The sequence below is a fragment of the Camellia sinensis genome, chromosome 2 (assembly GCF_055761805.1).
Source record: "Camellia sinensis isolate YWXY chromosome 2, ASM5576180v1, whole genome shotgun sequence".
NCBI classification, from domain to species: domain Eukaryota; kingdom Viridiplantae; phylum Streptophyta; class Magnoliopsida; order Ericales; family Theaceae; genus Camellia; species Camellia sinensis.
The window spans coordinates 176,832,801-176,852,743 of record NC_138962.1 but is presented as its reverse complement, the minus strand read 5'-3'; the positions used below and the strand labels follow the sequence as shown (position 1 = coordinate 176,852,743).

General features: G+C 33.0%; 1 protein-coding gene across 2 annotated transcripts; it reads left to right on the top strand.

Moving 5' to 3' along the window:
• The first annotated feature begins 11,100 nt into the window (after positions 1–11,100).
• LOC114285773 (F-box protein At3g07870) lies at positions 11,101–18,240 on the top strand. 2 transcript variants are annotated; one of them, XM_028228867.2, is made up of 2 exons: positions 11,101–11,230; positions 16,938–18,240. In XM_028228867.2, exon 2 carries the CDS (start codon positions 16,938–16,940, stop codon positions 18,099–18,101), a length of 1,164 nt encoding a protein of 387 aa, XP_028084668.2. In that variant the 5' UTR covers positions 11,101–11,230; the 3' UTR covers positions 18,102–18,240. The 2 variants fall into 2 exon arrangements, with proteins under 2 accessions (XP_028084668.2, XP_082772378.1); XM_082916252.1 differs by lacking the exon at positions 11,101–11,230 and adding an exon at positions 14,422–15,062.
• Positions 18,241–19,943: the final 1,703 nt, after the last annotated feature.

Here is a 19,943-nt window from a genome sequence, read left to right as displayed (position 1 = left end):
ACCCAAACCCACCGAATGCAACATAAGTTAACTGACACTCCAACAACAACAACAAAAAAAACTACTACTACAATGGAAATTCATGAAAATTCAGCCTCACCAGTTTGGCCATTTTGTTGCTTCAGGCAATTCCCAATTTACTATACACATGATATAGAAAAGAACAAAAACAACTAGTAGCTCATTGGCAAAGCTAACAATGCAATAAGATGAAAGTAAAAAACCAGCAAAGATGGATAGCAATAAATGGGTCTCTCTGTCCGTGTCTTAAACTTGCACAAGAAAGCACATTCAAGCAAGATATTAATCATTTGAATCAACAGATGAATAGGTTTATGAACAATAGCAATACGCATGAAAAAAAGGAACACAATTATCTTATAGGCGAAGTCAAGCAAGTTACTTGCTAATGTCAACTCATGAATCGCATTCGGCGTTTCTTCAAACTCTCATTCCTAAACTCTACTAGTCTCCTTCTTGAACTCTCATTTTCTTTTCTCTAGTTCCTCTCTAAACCCACACATCCCACCATACAAACCCACTAGCATTAAACCTACAATAGCCAATCACGGCTAATAGAGAGATAGTAGCCATACCTATATGATATTAAATCATCCAAGGAGTTCTTTGCAGTTTAAGAAGACGAGATCTAACATTCTTAAACTCTAGTTCCTTCCTAAACTCTACTTAGGAAAACTCCATAATAGATATAAAATTAATAAGATTGTAGAGAGACTAAGCGAATTTCAACTTCAAAGGATTTATATTTTAAAATGCTACTTGTTATGGGATTTCACAATAGGTAGGTAGCTGAGAAAAGAGGAAGTTGGTTAGAACTTAGAAGAAGAAAAATTAGAATTTAGTGTCAACCCACATACTAGTGTAGTGTGTCATAATAGGCGAATAATACTTGGATTCATCTAACTCACAATTTTCAATTTCTAAAAATATAATCAACTAGCATTTATGAATGCACAATTTTCAATTTCCTTTGTTATTATGTACACTAATATTCAATAGGTAAGTGGTCCTATCCCATTTATGAATGCACAATGAAAACATATACTAAAATGGGATTGGGGTGGGTATTGTCACAGCCCCTTGCTGTGACAGCAAAAGGCCCACTATTTAGGTAGTTGCTTTGTTAAAAAAACCAAAAAAAAAAAAAAAATGGAAGGTTGGATATAAGTGCTGCTATAACCTAACCAAATATCAATATTTTGCTGTGAAAGTGAAACTATTTCGTTTCACAATTAAAAAATAGAAAAAAGAAATCCTCCACTGTGAAAAGGTATTGATTAGTTGAATGGATTAGATGGAAAAAAATTGAATGGAAATCACATCTAGTTTATTTATTATTTATTTTAAAAAAAAAACAAAACAAAACAAATCAAATTCATTCAATTTCTTAATAGATGTGATTTTAGCTAGTTGAGTTATTTATTTGAGTTAGACATGGACTTGAGATTTTTAAGCAAAACACAACCACCCCCTAATTAGCATATTTGGTCTTATCTTATTTATATATCAAATAGTTCCTTGGATCATCTAATTGTTTGTCATATCATGAATGCTCAAAACATTAGGATTCCATATTTTTATGTACGTATGTGTTATGATACGTTCACAGTAGTAAAAAGAAACTAATAATACAATAAGTGAATCCTCTAATAGCTACAAATTTAATAAAAAAAAAAGTGTCAAAATTCTCCAAATAAATTAAAAAAGCCTTAACAAATAGTCAAATATTACCTGCTGTAGTAATTGCCCCCAACGAACAAGTGCAGTTTTTTTATCTCTATGCATTAACCGATAACCTATAAATCAAAGTTTAAATTAAAATCACACTATACACGAAATTAATGGAGAGTTATGGGCATGAAATGAATGTCAAATAACATATAAGGATACTCATGTCCTATCTTCAATTTTTTTTTTTTAATTTTCTACCTTATTTGTCCTACTTCCTTGCCATGGATATGTGCAAAATAAACAATTTGAGTACACATCTAAATAAATGATTGTACTTCTAATCTAGAAAACAATTGAATCAAGTACTCCAAACCTAAGTGCGAAAAGCATGTTTCTAATTTCATTAGTTTAATGTCATGCACATAGATTGGAAACTTGAATTGAAGGTCATCCTTGATGGCCTACCTTATCAATCTGTTTAATTTTTACTTTTTATTGATTCCTTCTTGAATAGACTCTTATGCTCTATTTGGTTCACTAGAATGAGTTAGAATGGAATGGAATGATCAATCCTTAGGCTCTCATATGGAATGACCATTATCTTGAAATTTAAATCATGACTCCATTTGTAATATATTTTGTATTTATTTGTTTAGTCTACCAAGCATAAAAATAAATGTTTTGATGGAATTATCATTCCATTCCGTTTCATTCTAGTGAACCAAACACTACCTTACAGCTCAGGTTACTACAAAGATGGCAATGCTAACCCATACCTGCGAACCCGTCCAAACTCATCCAATATGTTAATTGGGTTGTGATTGGGTAGCTCAAATAAACCCGCATAATATGCGGTTTAGAAATGGTTGTATATGGGTGTTTGTTGTGTTGGTCATGGTTAGAACAAAAAATTTACATGAACCCATGGAACTGGTTTAGAAACTCAGACTTTGTCGGCCATGTATTTTTTCTTATGTGTTCTATAACCAAAACAGAGTGCTTCTTGGCAACCCTTGTTTAAGAGCTGAATCAATCACTTTCTCTCTATTCATTTTAATTTTTCCCCATTTAACACAACACCTGGAGATTTCTTTATTTGATTTATTTATTTATTATTATATGACATTCACTGTTTTTTTCCCACTCCTTGATATTAAAAAGCTAAAAGATAAATCTTTTTGTGTTTGAATTGTGAAATTATTTTGATCTTAGATATAAGATATATTTTTCATTTTTTTTCCTCATGGTGCATTAACTGTCTCTCGCATATTTGGATTTCTTAAGAGGGAGGAGGTAACCTACATTAACAGATCAACTATTTACAACATAAAATAGAATGAAGGTAATCTTGAATCATGCCCTACTTGAAAACAATGGCGTATTACTTGTTAGTCATAATATCAAATGGGCAATCTGTGGTAGTTGAACAAAAAAGAAAAAAAACTTGCAAATATCAAATAAATAAATGCAAATTAATTTCAAAGAACAATTTATTATACAATAGTGGGTTAGATTTCAGTCCAATCCCTGAAGACATGCTAGATATATAGTTCATCTAGGTCACACAACATATATCATACATATCAAAAATAAAATAAAAATTAGTTTATTTCACCTCTGTAACTTTAAGAATTGGTTTAAGAAAATACATTCAGAATATCATTTGGCCCAGAGGAGAGAAGAGGACATCGATCTGCCGCCCAGCGCTGCTGTGCCATTGGCATCCGATGGCTCGAGAAAGCAAGAGGGAGAGGGACTACATTCAACATATCAGAGATAGAGAAGAGAAGACGGGATCGACCCAAAAAGAGGGTGCGATCTGCCGCCGTGCAACGCTGCTATCAACAGCGCTTCGGTGCCTTTCAGATTCGGTGATGCAGCAGAGCAAGAGGGAGAGGGGGAGAGAGACAGAAGAAGAAGAAAAAGAGAAGAAGAAGAAAAAGAAGAAGAAGAGAAGAAGACATTACCCGAATCGACCTGTGTGTGCCGTTTCAGATAGAGTGAGACCTGTGTGTGCTGTTTCAGATGGAGTGAGAAAGTGAGAACAAAAGTGATGGTCACTCAGTCAATTACTTTTGGCAATAAAAAATTAGGGTAAAGGCAAATAAATTATTGGCAACCAAATAAATTTGGTTGCCATAAATATTATTCAAATTTTCGGTGGCCAAGTCATGCTTGTCACCAAAGACATATAATTGGCGACTAAAATTTCTGTCACTAAAAATTAATTTGGTCGCCAAATTGTTTTTAGCTCTCCTGCGCAAAAAGATCACTTGGCGCCAAACTCAATAGTGACCAAAATTTTAAATTCGTCGCCAAAAGTTTATTTTTTAGTGACCACAACCATTCTGTCACCAATGATGTATCTTTGGCAACTAAATTTTTGTTTGGTTGCTAAAAAGCGTTGCCAAAAATGTTTTTTGTTGTAGTGACACTAAGGCCAAGGAAGATGATGCACACGACAAATATCTCAAAGATACAAAATAATTCGTAACGAGTGCAAATTTCTCTGGTCCATGATAATGTTTATGTGATGATAATTTTCATAGAATCCCATTAATTTGTGTCTTTGTGTCCTTGTGTGTAAATTTCTCTGTTATTTAAAAATTATTTTTCTTGCAACAAGATTATGTGGAGAATTTTTTGAAAACTTGCCTTGAAAGAGAGGCACAATCACAACCCTCTTTCAAATTGATAGTTTCACAAAACACAAATTATGACTTTCAATATGTCGACAAGGCTCCACAGCAAACCAGTGATTCGTAAGTTTCATACAACATCTATAAATAAGATAATCTAATTTGAATGTTTCTCAAAACTAACTATACCTATAATTTGTATGCAGTATGTACTGTGGCCTCTTTGTATGCTACATAATGAGACAATATATCAACCATGAACCTATCAGCTCGACATTGTCAACACAAGACGTAAGGTTGATAAGGACAGAAATCATAGAGAGATTTGCAACCGAAGTTGGCCAGTCATGGATAAAACCAATTCCAATACCACTAGAAGAAGAACCAAAAGTATAATAGTGAAAGCACACTAGTGAAAGGAAGACAATGCACACAATGTAATTAGGAATAACCCTTCAATTTTTATTTATTTTTTCATACATTGAATGAATGATGATGTTTGACATATATGTATATATCTTTTTTTGACTAATGTAAACTTCAAAATTTCATAGCTATCAGTGGTTAAATATATATATATATATATATATATATATATATATTTATAATGCATGCTAAGTGGTGATTGTCAACACAATCCACACAGAGAAAATTATGTCTGAAGAAATTTCTTTGGTTTAAAGTTACTAGAATTTCACAAAGAAATTTATCCCGTATCATGCCAAGAGGGTGCCTATATGATCAAGTAATTTGTAATGCACTGTGTTGGTACATAACAATGCACAAAGTAATTCACCACCATCAAATTCAAAAAACACAATGCACATAGTAATTTTCTCTGCTATTGGCAAATTTCTCTGGATAATTTGACTTCACAAAACACAATGCACAGAGTAATTTTCTCTGCTAGTGGAAAATTTTTCTGGATGAATTCAACTGGTATTATAAACACATTGCCTATGGTATGTTTCAACAAACACAATGCTCATAGTAATTTTCTCTGCTATTGGCAAATTTCTCTAGATGAATTTGACTGGTATTATAAAGACACTCCCAAAGTATGTTTCAAAAAACACGATATAAAAAGTAATTTTCTCTGCTATTGGAAAATTTCTCTAGATGAATTTGATTAGTATTATACACACACTGTCCAAAAGTACATTTCAAAAAGCAAAATACACAAAGTAATTTTCTCTGCTACTGGCAAATTTCTCTAGATTAATTTGATTGGTATTATAAACACACTAGCCCAAGTATGTTTCAAAAACACAAGTGCATTGATCTAGAAATTTCATATATATTTTATTTTAAAATAAAAATTTCATATTTAGCCACATTATTTTGTATGAAAATTTTCTTTTACATTTTTTATTTAATTGCGGTTGATTTGATTATACTGGATTGTGGAAGTGATACTGATGAGCAATGCTAGAGATGCAAAAAATTTACCAAACACTTGCATGTACACCTATGTGAGTGTTTGGTAAAATATTTGGGATCTCTAGTATTTTTGGAGATTGATAATGAGCTTGTTTGGTGTAATTGATTGCAAGTTAAATGGTGATAATTAGAAAGTAGAAGCCAAAAGCACTTTGTCTCAAATTCCACATAATTAGCTTTTCTTTAGCTTATTTAAACTATTTCAACCTAATAAACTGTAAGTAGAAATTGCGCCAAACATGACACAAATTAAAATAAATTATAATCAACTTATTTAATCTGCACTTAAAACTCCCAATGCATACCATTACAAGTATCTACAAAGGATTGATACACATGGCTAACATCAATTTCAATATGTATCAATAACTTTAGTTTGATTGAATATCAGATAAGTCAATCATTTTTATATCATTTTAAAAAAAAAAGGAAAATTACACTTTACCCCCTTCAACTATCACTGGTTTTTTTAGTTCAAAAAAACTATAATTGTTTTTCACTTTACCTCCTCAAACTAAAAAATTGATACAATGCACTTCCTTCATCTTCTAAAAGTTTTCAATCTAATCTTTATGTCTCCATTCTGTTAACAAAATAGATGGAAAATATGCATATAATGTGCACATATCATCTTTATGATAGATCTTTAAAGTGTATTTTTGTCCTAAATATGACATGTTCACAATGCATGCACATTTTCCGTCTATCTTGTTAATAGAATTGAGACATAAAGGTTAAATTGAAAACTTTCAGAAGATGAAAGAGGTACATTGTATCAATTTTTAGTTTGAGGGGGTAAAGTGAAAAATGGCGATAGTTGAGGGGGGTAAAGCATAATTTGTCCCCCTTCCCCATCCCACCCCACCCTACCCCACCCAAAAAAAAAAAAAAAAAAACAACAAAAGATTATGGCTTTGACACCGCCTCAGGTGTGTAAGTATATATATGGTGGAGGTAGGAATCTTGATGGGAATAGGTATCGGAGTGAGCTAAATGAGAACAATGTTCGGTGAGAAGATCGAAGGTGAGAAAGAATTCGGGCCTCCAATCTAAAAAAACAACGCCCAATTAATGTGTGTTTGGGAGGGGAAAGATTGGGTACACACCTATGTTTTTTAATTTATTTTCATTGCAAATGACGTACAATTGTGACTATAATCCTATGAAGCATGGACACGCTAGATTTCATGCCGTGGCGGTGTCTGACACAGGAACACGCTAGGGACACGTATGGGACACTCCGGGTGGTGTGTCCCTTTAATTTAATTATTTTTTTGTAGGGGACTTCGATCTAGTCTACTCGCTTGTCGACCTCCATGACTTCGACCACCGTAAGCCGTCGACTTCGACCTCGATCTCCATCCAGTCGACTTCGACCTCCACCCTTTGACTTCAATGATCCAGAGCCCTTGGACTTAGACGAGCTCTCTCTCGCCTTCGCCTTCTCTCTCGCCTTCTCTCTCTCCCTCGTGATCGCGATTGCGATCGATCGCTTTCTCTCTCGCTCGTCTTATAAGATAATATATAATACATATTATAAGAAAATATATACTTGTACATATTAATAAAAAAATAAATAAACATATATATGTGAAATTAAAAAAAATAAAATAATTGGAACACATTATTTAAAAAATATAATAAATAAAATAATTAATGTGTATTAAAATAAAAATATTTATAAAAAAATTAAAAAATTTGCCGTGTCCCCTGCCGTGTTTGTATCTCCATTTTTTGGAAATTGCCGTGTCCGTGTCCGTATGCGTGTCCGTGCCTATGTTCGTGCTTCATAGCTATAATATGCTTGATTTTTAAATTTTCTCTAATTTCTATGTGATTTTGTTTGTTAAGTTGTTAAGGTTAGGGTTTTTATTTATTTATTATTTCTGATCTTAGTGCTTGTTGAGCTTGATGTTAGGGATTGTCAAGTTGAGCTTTGGCTTTTTGAAATATTAATTTTTGGTCTTTTTATTTTTTATTTATTTTTAAAGCTTGTACACCAAGGGTAGGGCCTCTAATAGTTTGTATTTACTTCAGGTGTGTACGTTATATACTACGAAGCACGACACCTCTCTCAAGGTCACGTACGAGTGTCTAGCACGTATCTCGCTTCTTGCTTTAGAAAGATTGCAGCTAGCGCGCTAGCCTTTTTTTTCCTCAGGCTGCTAGTTTAGTTGTAGCATGCTAGCGCTTTACTAATACAATAGAAAGTAAAGGCTCTTCTCCTGTTCTACGAATCTACAACTCTCTTTATTGAGCGAGACTCCATGATCAAAACATTCCGACCTAGTGATTGATATATGTGGCGAACATTAATTTCAATGTGTACCAACAACTTTAGTTAGATTAAAAATTGGATAAGTCAGTTGGATTTTATATCTTTTTTACAAAAAGAAAAAAGAAGAAGAGAGTACTGCTTACACACTGCCTCAGGTGTGTATGTTATATACTACAAAGCACGTACACCTCTCCGGAGGTCACGTATGAATGTTTAACATGTGTCAGACACGGACATACACCGGACACAGTTCGGATACGCTAGCAAGAATCGGACACGCAACGGACACGTTGCGGACACGCTGGGGATCCGCTAAGAACACATTGATGACTTTTTTTTATTACTAAAATAGTATACCTAAAGTGGATAAATTTTATAAAATTAAATATTTGACATAAAATACATAAATATTTAAAAGTATGACGTATAATAAATATTTAATAAATATTTAAAATTATATGTTTTGCACGTGTCCCCAACATGTGTCTTACATTTTTTAAAAATTCACGTGTCTGCATGTCCATGTCTGTGCCGTGTCATGTGTCCCTGCTTCTTAGGTTATATATATAGTGGAGATAGGAATCTCGATAGAATACGTTTCGGAGTTAGGTAAAATGTGAACAAAGTTCGGCAAGAAGATCGAAGTGAGAAAGAATTCAGAGCTGTAACCCCTGTTTTTCTAATTTCTTTTCATTGCAAATGCCATACAATTGCGACTATAATGTGCTTGATTTTCAAATTGTCTATGTGATCTTGTTTGTTATGCTGTTAATTTGTTGGGTATGGTTAGGGTTTTTAGTTATTGTGATCGTAGTGCTTGTTGTGCTTGATGTTAGGGATGGTTCAGTTCAGCTTTGGCTTCTTGAAATATTAAATTTGGTTATTTATTTATTTATTTATATTTTAAACTTGTACACCATAGGTAGTGCTTCTAATAGTCTATATTTACTTCAGATTTTTGAAATTAGAGTTGGGTTTGTAGAACTTGATGTTTGAGTTAATTGACATTAAACTAGGTTTTTTCTTATTTTTTTTAAAAAAGAATTTCATGCTTTATTTTGAGGCTATTTTCCATCTGATACACTATGGGAATCCATTTATTATTATTATTATTATTATTATTATTATTATTATTATTATTATTATTATTATTATTATTATTTTTTATTTTTTATTTTTTATTTTTTTTTTCTGATGAGCAATGCATTTGTATTGATTTAGAGGTATTTGAAATTAAGCCCTAAAATATAGGGCAAATTACGTTGATAGTCTTGCATTTTGCGTATTGTGTTATTTTAGTGCCTATAATTTCAATTGTAAGTATTATTATTATTATTATTATTTTTTTTATTATTTTTTTTATTTTTAAATTTGCACATGATAGGATGTGTTATGTTTTTATAAGAAAATTTGTAAACTTGTTCAATTGAATGAGTTAACCTCAATCAATTAAGTGATCATTTTTCTTCAAAAACTCTACTCGACATTATCAATTGAACCAAATTGATACAAAATTTAAAAGTAAAGGTTAAAATCGAGCTAATTAAAATTATAACATTAAAATGCTAAGCCCTAAAACCCTAAATCCCTTAGTGGAAATAACATTAAAACATGCATATCTTTCAGTAAATGAGTTATCCATGTTGAATCTGTGTGAATTTTGTATTACGCTGGTTCGATAGTAACCAAACCTATTTATTTATTGTGTTATCGTGTTGTGTGAAAATCAAATTTATGTCAAAAAATGGTAAACCCTAACCACTAACTTCGTGTATGGTTTGGAAAATCCCATTCCAACTCTTAACTTGGGGCAACTTGAGCTTTAATTTCTAGAAACAAAACTAGCAGTTTGGGAAATTCTATTTCCACACACCATTTACTCCTAGTGCACATCATTCTCTGTTCACACATTTAAAAAATTATAATTTTCTCACTCCACACACAAGCAGAGTCAATTATTCCAAGTATACCCTTTCATAATGAAAAAGTCGAAAGTGTACACACACCAACTCAATCATAGAGTTACCCATTCGTAGGAGAGACTTTGTCAGAAGAAGAAGGTGAACTAGGTTGGCTTCCATTACTCGCACCCCCTGTTTTTTTTTTGTTTTTTTTCATTGCAAATACCATACAATAATTGCAATTATCATGCGCTTTGTTTTCAAATTACTTCATACTTTTTATGGTAATTTGTTTGTTAGGGTTCTAATTTTTGGCTAGTGGTTAGGGTTTTTATTTATTTATTGTGAGCTTAGTGCTTAAGCTGATGTTAGGGATTGTTAAGTTGAACTTCAAACTAGTTTGGGGTTGGCTTTTTTTGTGGCTTTTTATTTTTTATTTATTTATAGATTTTTTAGGAGTTAAAGAAAGCTAATGTACTTGGGAAATTGCTAAAAAAGGTTTTTTAGCTTTTGGCAAACCAGCTTATTGACTTTTTTTAGTTAAAAGCAGGATTTTTTAGATTATATCCCTTGAAATGTAAAAGTTGGGCTTTTATTGATACTTTCTTCTAACACGTGCATCATCTCTAGAGCCTCTAATTGAAGAAGTACGAACATTTCTAAAAGGGTGGCATGTTTGTGTCTTGTCCGTGTGATATTCCTATCACGTTCATGTTAGATATTGACACTCGTCAGACACTTCCCAACACATGTCTGACGCTAATCGAAAAGTGTCTTATTTATTTATTTATTTATTTTTTAAATTTAGACTTGGACACTCTTTAGACTCTTTGAGGACACACGAGTCTATTGATTAGATACATATGAAACTAATTATAAGTTTAAACAAAATAACATAGAATATAATGATAAAGAAAAAAAAAACGTCAATTTATAAAATTAGTGTTATATTACATTTATTTATTGTCTTGAAATAATATATTCATATATGTGATATATAATTAATATATAAAATTACAAATTTTAAAAAATTTCTATGTCCGTGTGTCCATGCTTCTTAATCTCTAATGTTTGTATTTACTTAAGTTTTTTGAAATTAGAGTAAGGTTTATAAAATCAACCAAACTATCATTTTTCAAAAATAATAATAATAATAATAATAATAATAAAATAAATATATATAGAGCGCTGCTTACACACCGTCTCAGTTGTGTACGTTATATATATAGTGGAGATAGGTATCTCTTAAACGTGAACAAAGTGAGGCAAGGAGATCGAAGGTGAGAAAGATTTCGGAGTTGTAACCCCTGTTTTTTAATTTCTTTTTCATTGCAAATGCCATACAATTGTGACTATGATGTGCTTGATTTTCAAATTGCCTCTAGTTTCTATGTGATTTTGTTTGTTAATTTGTGTGGAATGGTTGGGGTTTTTATTTATTTATCATTTTTTGTGATCGTAGTGCTTGTCGAGCTTGATATTAGGGATTGTTAAGTTGAGCTTTGGTTTTTGAAACATTAAATTTGGGTTTATTTATTTATTTATTTTTTGGGTTCACCATGGGTAGGGCCTCTAATAGTCTGTATTTACTTCAGATTTTTGAAATTAGAGTAGGGTTTGTAGAATTTGATGTTTGAGTTAATTGACATTAAACTAGTTTTTATTTTTATTTTATAGAATTTCATGTTTTGTTTTGAGGCTATTTTCCATCTCATACACTAGGAATCCATTATTATGATTATTTTATGATGAACAATGGATTTGTATTGGTTTGAGGTTATTTGAAATTAAGCCCTAAAATATAGGGCAAATTATGTTGATAGTCCTACATTTTGCCTATTGTTTTATTTTGGTTCTTATAATTTCAATTAGTTCGATTTTAACCTTTAATTTTAGATTTTGTGTCAATTTGGTTCAATTGATAATGTCAACTAGATATAGTGATCTATCTGCCCATAATTTTTGTTTCATTCACTGTTATTAATTTCCTACCTTTGAAGCGCAAGGATCCACTAGAGTAGTTTACCTGCAGTAGTCCCTGAAGTAGTCCCTGAAGTACTCCAAAAACAACATTATTTCAAGTAAAAAAAAAAATCCAAAACAGAAGTGTAGAAGATGAAAGGCAGGAGAGACGAACACAGCGAGAACGGTGGAAAAAGTGCACCAGAGAGGCGACTGCTGGACGAGTGAAACAGTAAACAATTAAAAAAAAATTACCCGAATCAAAAAACGTATTTGCTTCAAGGCTTCAAAGCATATTTGATACAAAACACATATTTGCTTCAAGGCTTCACCGCACACAAACACATATTTGCTTTCTATGTTAATTTGTTTGTTAGGATTCTAATTTTTGGTTTATGGTTAGGGTTTTTTGTTTGTTTATTGTGAATCTTGTGCTTAAGCTGATGTTAGGGATTGTTAAGTTGAACTTAGAACTGGTTTGGGGTTGGCTTATTTTGTGACTTTTTATTTTTTTTATAGATATTTTAGGAGTTAAAAAAAAGCTAATGTATTTGGGAAATTGGTAAAAAAGTTAGTTTTTTTGAGTGAAAAAATTGATGTGACGTATGACTTTTTTAGCTTATTGCAAACCAGCTTATTGGCTTGTTTAGTCAAAAGTGGGATTTTTTAGATTACAACAAATGATCCCTTGAAATGTAAAATTTGGGTTTTTTTTGATACTTTCTTCTAACACGTACACCATTTCTAGAGCCTCTAATATAACAAGTACGAACATTTCTAAAAGGGTGGCATGCCCATGTCTTGTCCGTGCTATGTTCATGTCATGTCCATGTCGGATATTGACAATCGTTAGACACTTCCAAACACATGTCCAACAATCATCGAAAAATGTCTTTTTTTATTTTTTAAATTTAGACTTGTACACTCTTCAGACATGTTGAAGACACAAGTCTATTGATTAGACGCATATGAAACTAATTATAAGTTTGAACAAAATAACATAAAATATAATGATAAAAGAAAAAAAAAGGTCAATTTATAGAATTAGTGTTACATTTATGATTTATATATTGTCTTGGAATGATATATTCATATATGTGATATATAATAAATATATACAATTATATATTATGTGTTTGTCCCACACGTATCGTGTCTTGCATATTTTTAAAATTTGTGTCAGTGTGTCCGTGCTTCTTAGCCTCTAATGGTTCGTATTTACTTAAGTTTTTTGAAATTAGAGTAAGGTTTATAGAATCAACCAACCTATCATTTTTCAAAAAGTAATATATATATATATATAGTACTGCTTACATACCGCCTCAGGTGTGTACGTTATATATAATGGAGATAGGAATCTCTATAGAATAGAGTGAGCTAAATGTGAACAAAGTTCAGCGAGGAGATCTAAGGTGAGAAAGATTTTGGAGCTATAACCCTTGTTTTTTAATTTCTTTTTCATTGCAAATGCTATACAATTGTGACTATAATGTGCTTGATTTTCAAATTGCCTCTAGTTTCTATATGATTTTGTTTAAGCTGTTAATTTGTTTGGTATGGTTAGGGTTTTTATTTATTTATTATTTATTATGATCGTAGTGCTTGTCGATCTTGATGTTAGGTATTGGTAAGTTGAGCTTTGGCTTTTTGAAATATTAAATTTGGGTTTTTTTTTTTTTTTTTGGTACACACCATGGGTAGGGCCTCTAATAGTCTGTATTTACTTCAGATTTTTGAAATTAGATTAGGGTTTGTAGAATTTGATATTCTAGTTAATTGACATTAAACTAGGTTTTTGTTTTTTTGTTTAAAGAATTTCATGGTTTATTTTGAGGCTATTTTCCATCTCATACACTGGGAATAAATTTATTATTATTATTATTTGATGAGCAATTGATTTGTATTGATTTAGGGTTATTTGAAATTAGGCCCTAAAATATAGGGCAAATTATGTCGATAGTCCTATATTTTGCCTTTTGTTTTATTTTGGTTCCTATAATTTCAATTAGCTCAATTTTAACCTTTAATTTTAGATTTTGTGTCAATTTAGTTCAATTGATAATGTTGACTAGAGTTTTTGAAGAAAAATGATCACTGAACTGATTGAGGTTAAGTCATTCAATTGAACAAGTTTACAATTTTTTTTATAAAAGCAATACAAATGCCATCATGTGCACATGTTCCATAAAACAAAAATACTTATAATTGTAAACAATTGGATCAAATTAAGATAAAATCATTAGTTCAAGGTCAAAATCAAACTAATTGAAATTATATGATCCAAAATGACAAAATGACAGAAGTATAGGGCTATTGGTATAATTTATGTAAAACACACACACACACATATATATTAAAAATATATGAAAATTATTTTTTCACTTTATCTCCTTTTACATTTTTTATTTTTATTTTCCCACATATTAGAGCATCGCCAAGGATGATACGAAATATTAGGTGATATATGTTTGTGCTTGGTTCTTAGCAGGTATTCTAAAATGGCATTGAGACATTGAGATCAGCTATAAATGGCTGAAACAGGGGGCATGGCTTCAATGAGTCAACAATTATAGCTGTGAGAGCTAGGATTGTTCACTTGTTGGAACGAGCAGGGTTTGACCATAACCCATCAGCTGAACCAATCAAGTTGAGTTCATCATCTTTGCAACCACTGTCCACCATTTAGCGATCGAAACCCTCCATCAAAATCCCTCAGTTTCATGGTCAGTGTCGGCTAGTGTTGTCAAAACAAGCAGAGAAGGAAAAAAAACCCAAATCTAGAAATCCCCAAATATGAGATGGAGAGGTATACCGTACACACACATATATGTTACAAATTGCAATTGGAAAGGGAAATTCTAGAGGGTGGAGGCCGGAGAGAAGAAGGGGATGTGGATGATCAGAGAGGAGAAGGGGGCCAGGGAGATAGAGAAGAGAAGGGCCTGTAGTAAACAAATATAGTCTAAATTGGAAAAAACAAAATGGCGGTTAAAGCTGAGAAAGAGTCGTTGGACGAGATGGGACGGTAGCAGTACAGTCGTTGAAGGAGATAGCAGTCGGAAAACATAGACTCTGTTCCAAGTTTAGAGAGAGAGAGAGAGCGAGTTCTCTCTAATGGTTAATAAGATAGAGAAAGTTCTCTCTAACAAGGTAGAAAAGCTAAGCCCACTTTTTGACTCCGAAATTCTATTATACTTTTTTTTTTTTTACATATTTTAAATTCTACTAGATAGGGTTACATAAGGGATTTAAATATGTCATGGCACTGTTAGTGGAAATAACATTAACTAATCTTTCAGTAAACGAGTTATCCGTGTCGAGTCCACATCAACTTCGTATTATGCGGGTTTAACTCTTGTTATCATATCGTCTGAAAATGAAATTTATGTCAAAAAATGGTTAACCCTAACCACTAACTTCATGTATGGTTCGGAAATTGCCATTTCAACTCTTAACTTGGGGCAACTCGAACTTTAATTTCTAGAAACAAAAATAGCAGTCTTGGTCTTGTAATTTATTTTGTTTATTGGCAATGAAATTGAACCAAGCTGCTAGATCTTGCTAGCCAAGCCTAATGACTAAATTTACCACCAAGCAACAATGTGGAGAGGGATCCATTAAAGGTTTTGCAGCAAGTAACATCTCTTTGCGGGAGTTTCTCTCTTTTGCACATTGGAATAGAAATAAAGAAAATTACCTGCTTCTTCTAGAGCCAAATTTTCTCCTTGGGATAGTCCCAAATAGGGATAATTTATTATTGAATGAACATGTAATGAAGGTCGAGGATGTACAACAAATTATCATTGGGACAGAGCTTGTGAAATGGGTTGTGGAAGAAATAGATGAACCAATGACTCTTCAGTCACCTTACAACGTGGGCATGCTGTCTCCTCTAGAGGGATTGTATCCTAGGCAAAAGTACTTCCTGGTGGGAATTTCCTATGTACTATAGTCTGAACTAAAACCCATATGCTGATATGGTTTTTTAGTTTCCTGATCTTGCCAGAACTGGAATTCATGGAAATGTCTATTAAGTGTAATTAATTTTAAGAATGGGGTTTACTTTTTTATCCATTCAGGTGCATTCTCAAAATTGAGACCAAAGGACAGAACTGATGATTTAGTTAGTTGTTCAGTTTTTTTTGTTTTCCCCTTTGGGAGATATATATATTTGATTTGTTTTCTTGTAGCCCTAGCCTCCTCTCGGTTTGTGAGATATATCTATGTAATGTAGTTTTGGATTGTCTGTTGATGTGTTTTGTGGCCTATTTGGCTGCTTCCTATCGTGATGCCCTCGTGCCTGCATTTCAATCTTCTTTGGCATCTTCTTTTTTGGTAATAAAATGTTGCTTACCAAAAGACAATAAATTAAAATCATTGTCAATGATGAGCCCTTTTCAGACTAGGCATCATATCTTTCATATAGCTTACCAAAAAAATATTACTAGTTCCATCTTCCTTTTCAGTAGTCTCCCTTTTATTTATTCTATTACTGGAGCATTAATGCAGTAAAGCATGCCTTATTAAAGAAGATAAATTTTTGAAGCTAGACCAAACAATTGGGACTGAGCACACGTTTCTTGTCTTTGTCATTGTGGTTTGGCCGGTGTTGAATTGCAATGGAGTGTATCAATGGAAAGACTTGTACGAAGTCATATTTTATGATGTATGGTGAGCATTTTCAACATTCAGCATATGAGATGTGCACCCAAGATGGGCCGTCTTTTGTGATGACCGAAACCAATTCTGCTATATTTGTTCCATTTGCCCCAAATAATGTGAATATTATAGGGTTTTGTCGTCGTTGATTTTCACTGTTTGCTAGCATACCTTTCTGGATTTATTTAATGTTTTTTTCATAATTTATTTCTTTTTAATTTTTTGAGGGTGCAGTCATGTTGGTGCACTCTTGATTCATTGTTGGAACTTGGAAATCTCTTCGGTGGCTTATTCTTTTTTAATTCATTTCAATGTCTATTTTCTCCTAGTAATTTGTTTACTAATAGGTTTGTGCATCTTTGTTAGATGAATGCAGGAAAAGTTTCAAATGGGAGAGTCAGCTGCACAAGATCCTGTTCAAATAAAAAGAAGAAAAGCAGCATACCTTCTCTTCCCGATGAGATTATATTCTGCATTCTTGCTTGGCTTCCTGCTGATATTCTTTACAATTCAATAAGGTATGTTTGTCGGCAGTGGTATAACATAATCAATGACCCAATTTTCATAAAGGAACAGCTCCTTGGTTGCACCACTGGCCTGTTCATACAGCAGAAGCGTACTCCATATAGGGCCCAATTTGTGGATTTTGGGAAAATGAATGTCGCACTGACTGAGGTAAATGTACCATTTCCAAACACTGTTTTGGCTACTTGTGATGGTCTAGTACTGTTCAGGGATAAGCAAGATACACTTCATGTTGCAAATCCTCTCACAAAGCAAAGCTTAATTGTTCCGCCATTTGATTGCCACCCTTCATATGGCTTACCTTATTTCTCATTAGTATATGCTCGTTCAACGATGGAATGTAAAGTGTTGTGCATCGATAAACCCTATGATGTCTATAAATGCATGATGATTACTCCGGGCAAAGATCATGCATGGAAATTGATCAATACTAACACATTTTCTGATCCTACTTGCCGTATATTTCATCATCCTCCTGTTTTTGTTGAAGGACTTCTTTATTGGGGAAGCCGTTGCTTTCGTTGCGTTGTTGCTTGGGACATAGAATCTGAAATGTTCTATGAGTTTCCTAAGCCAGCAGTTCAGAGTAAGCCTTGTATTTTTCATTTTGTACCAATGGCAAAATCCCTTTCTTGCCTGGTTTGGTCGATTCTTCAAGCATTATTTGATGTTTTTGTCTTGTCTGATCCCATGAGTGGTGAGTGGAGGAAGCTCTACAAAATTGAATTGGATGTTCAAAAATATAGATTGAATGGCATATTGAACAAACCGGTCTCTTGGCCTGGCCAGAACTATTTTGTACCATTTGCTTGGGCGGACAATGGTGAAGTGTTCTTGTGTCTCAGTGAAACACCAGGTCATTATGTTGCTCACTATGTCAAGACTGGGGAGACCTTAATAGTTGGAAGTTATGATGAGGATGGCTCGCCTAGATTCCGAAGTAATTTTGCCTACAGCCTTGTCCTGTTGCCACCAAGTCTTAGCAGTTTATCAATCGGTATTTGATCAAATTCTGTTCTATCTATTGGGCTTTTTTAATGTTTCTTATGTTTATGAACTCAATTGCATTTTGTTGTACTTTTGAAGTTAGTGCACTTGTTGATTGTACATTTTACTATTAGTGGGTTTGACCTGATCTTTGTAATTGCCATAGTTGCCTAGTGTGGGTACTTGTATCAAGTCCAATATGTGGCAAGCCCTACGGGTGCCACATCATCCAAGCTCCGCCTGTGGGGCAGACCAATAAGGCACCACATGAGCATATCACATGTAATAAGGCACCACATGAGCATATCACATGTTTGATACATGGCGAGCCCTACGGGCGCCATGTCACCAAAACTCGCTTTCTTGGCAGGCCGCCAAGGCAGAATGCAAAATCAAGACTATATTCTTAACTTAAGCGGGAGTATACACACAAGCCCAAATATAAAGACCTACAACAGGTAGCACTATGGCCCTGCATATCCATGGTCCTTCATACTTCGCTCTAAGACCAAACGACAATATAATCAACCCTCGGCTTATTTGGACTTGGATTGATAGTTGGAGCCTTTGCTCTCCTAAATATTGAGATAGGCCTTGGCCTATTCTCCTATTTGGTGGTTTGGAAGCGAGTCCTTAGTTCTTCTAAACATTGAGATGGGCCCTGGACTATTTACCTACATGGTTGCCTGGGTTGGGGACAAGACTCAGGCACTACCGCTCGGGACCATCAGAGAATCTTGGACTGGCAGCTGAGGTCATAGGATTGTTGAGATAGTTATCTTCTTGGTAAGACAACTCCATCTCGACAAAGCTTGGAGAAGAGGCAACAATGACATTACACTCACGCCACTTGATGCATATATGATACGTTGCTCTTCGTTTGTTATGAAACATTGCTCTCTCGCCTGCTATCAAACCACAGACGACAGTAGGGCTTATATCACTTCTGGCAGAGTTGGGAAGAACGAAACACTTCATTTCACCACAACACAACTCCATCACTCTAACACACTAAGTCTCACACTTAGACACTCCATCTCACACTCTACACTAGTGTTCAAGGTCCATCTCTGCCAACCTCTCCCTTTCCAAGCTTGCCTTACATTTCTCCTCTCCACCTCATGTGATTTCAGGTTATTGAAGTGTCCCCCATTTTCCCAAACTATCTCTAACCATACCTCTCACCTAAACCTAGTCAGTATTTTAATGCTTTGCTTTCTATCAAATGAGACACAAATCTTCTTGGTGCTATTGCCTGACTTAGCTGTGTGGATATGATGATCCTTAATAGGGAGATTTAGTCAAAACCTCCTCATAATAAAATTTTAATGTATTAAGGACAATCACAAAAAGTTTTTCTTGAAAAGTTCAACAAATGTCACTACTATCAAAATATTAAACTTTAAAATAATATAGCTTTTGATGTAGATGTTGATTTTTAATAAAATTAATCACTGTGGTTGGTTTGAGTTTTTTAGATTAAGTTTTTTTAAAACTGACTTTTTTGATTTTTGTGTTTTTTTGTTTTTAGTGAATATTTTTTAAATTTTAAACAATTTTTTTATTTTTTTAGATGCACTTTACTTAGATGTATCTAAAAATTAAAAAATTTGTGAAAAAATATTTAAAAAAATTAATAAATACATAAAAATACAAAAAATGTATTGAATTCTTGTATTTTTTTTATATTTTTGGTATTTAGTGAATTTTTAAAAGATTTTTTTTACATTTTTTTTACTTTTTAGGTGTATTTATGTTAGTTGTGTCTAAAAAGTAAAAAAATTGCTTAAAATATTAAAAAAATTCAGTAAAAATAAAAAAATACGGAAAATAAAAGAGTAGAATTTTCTGAAAAGTGTT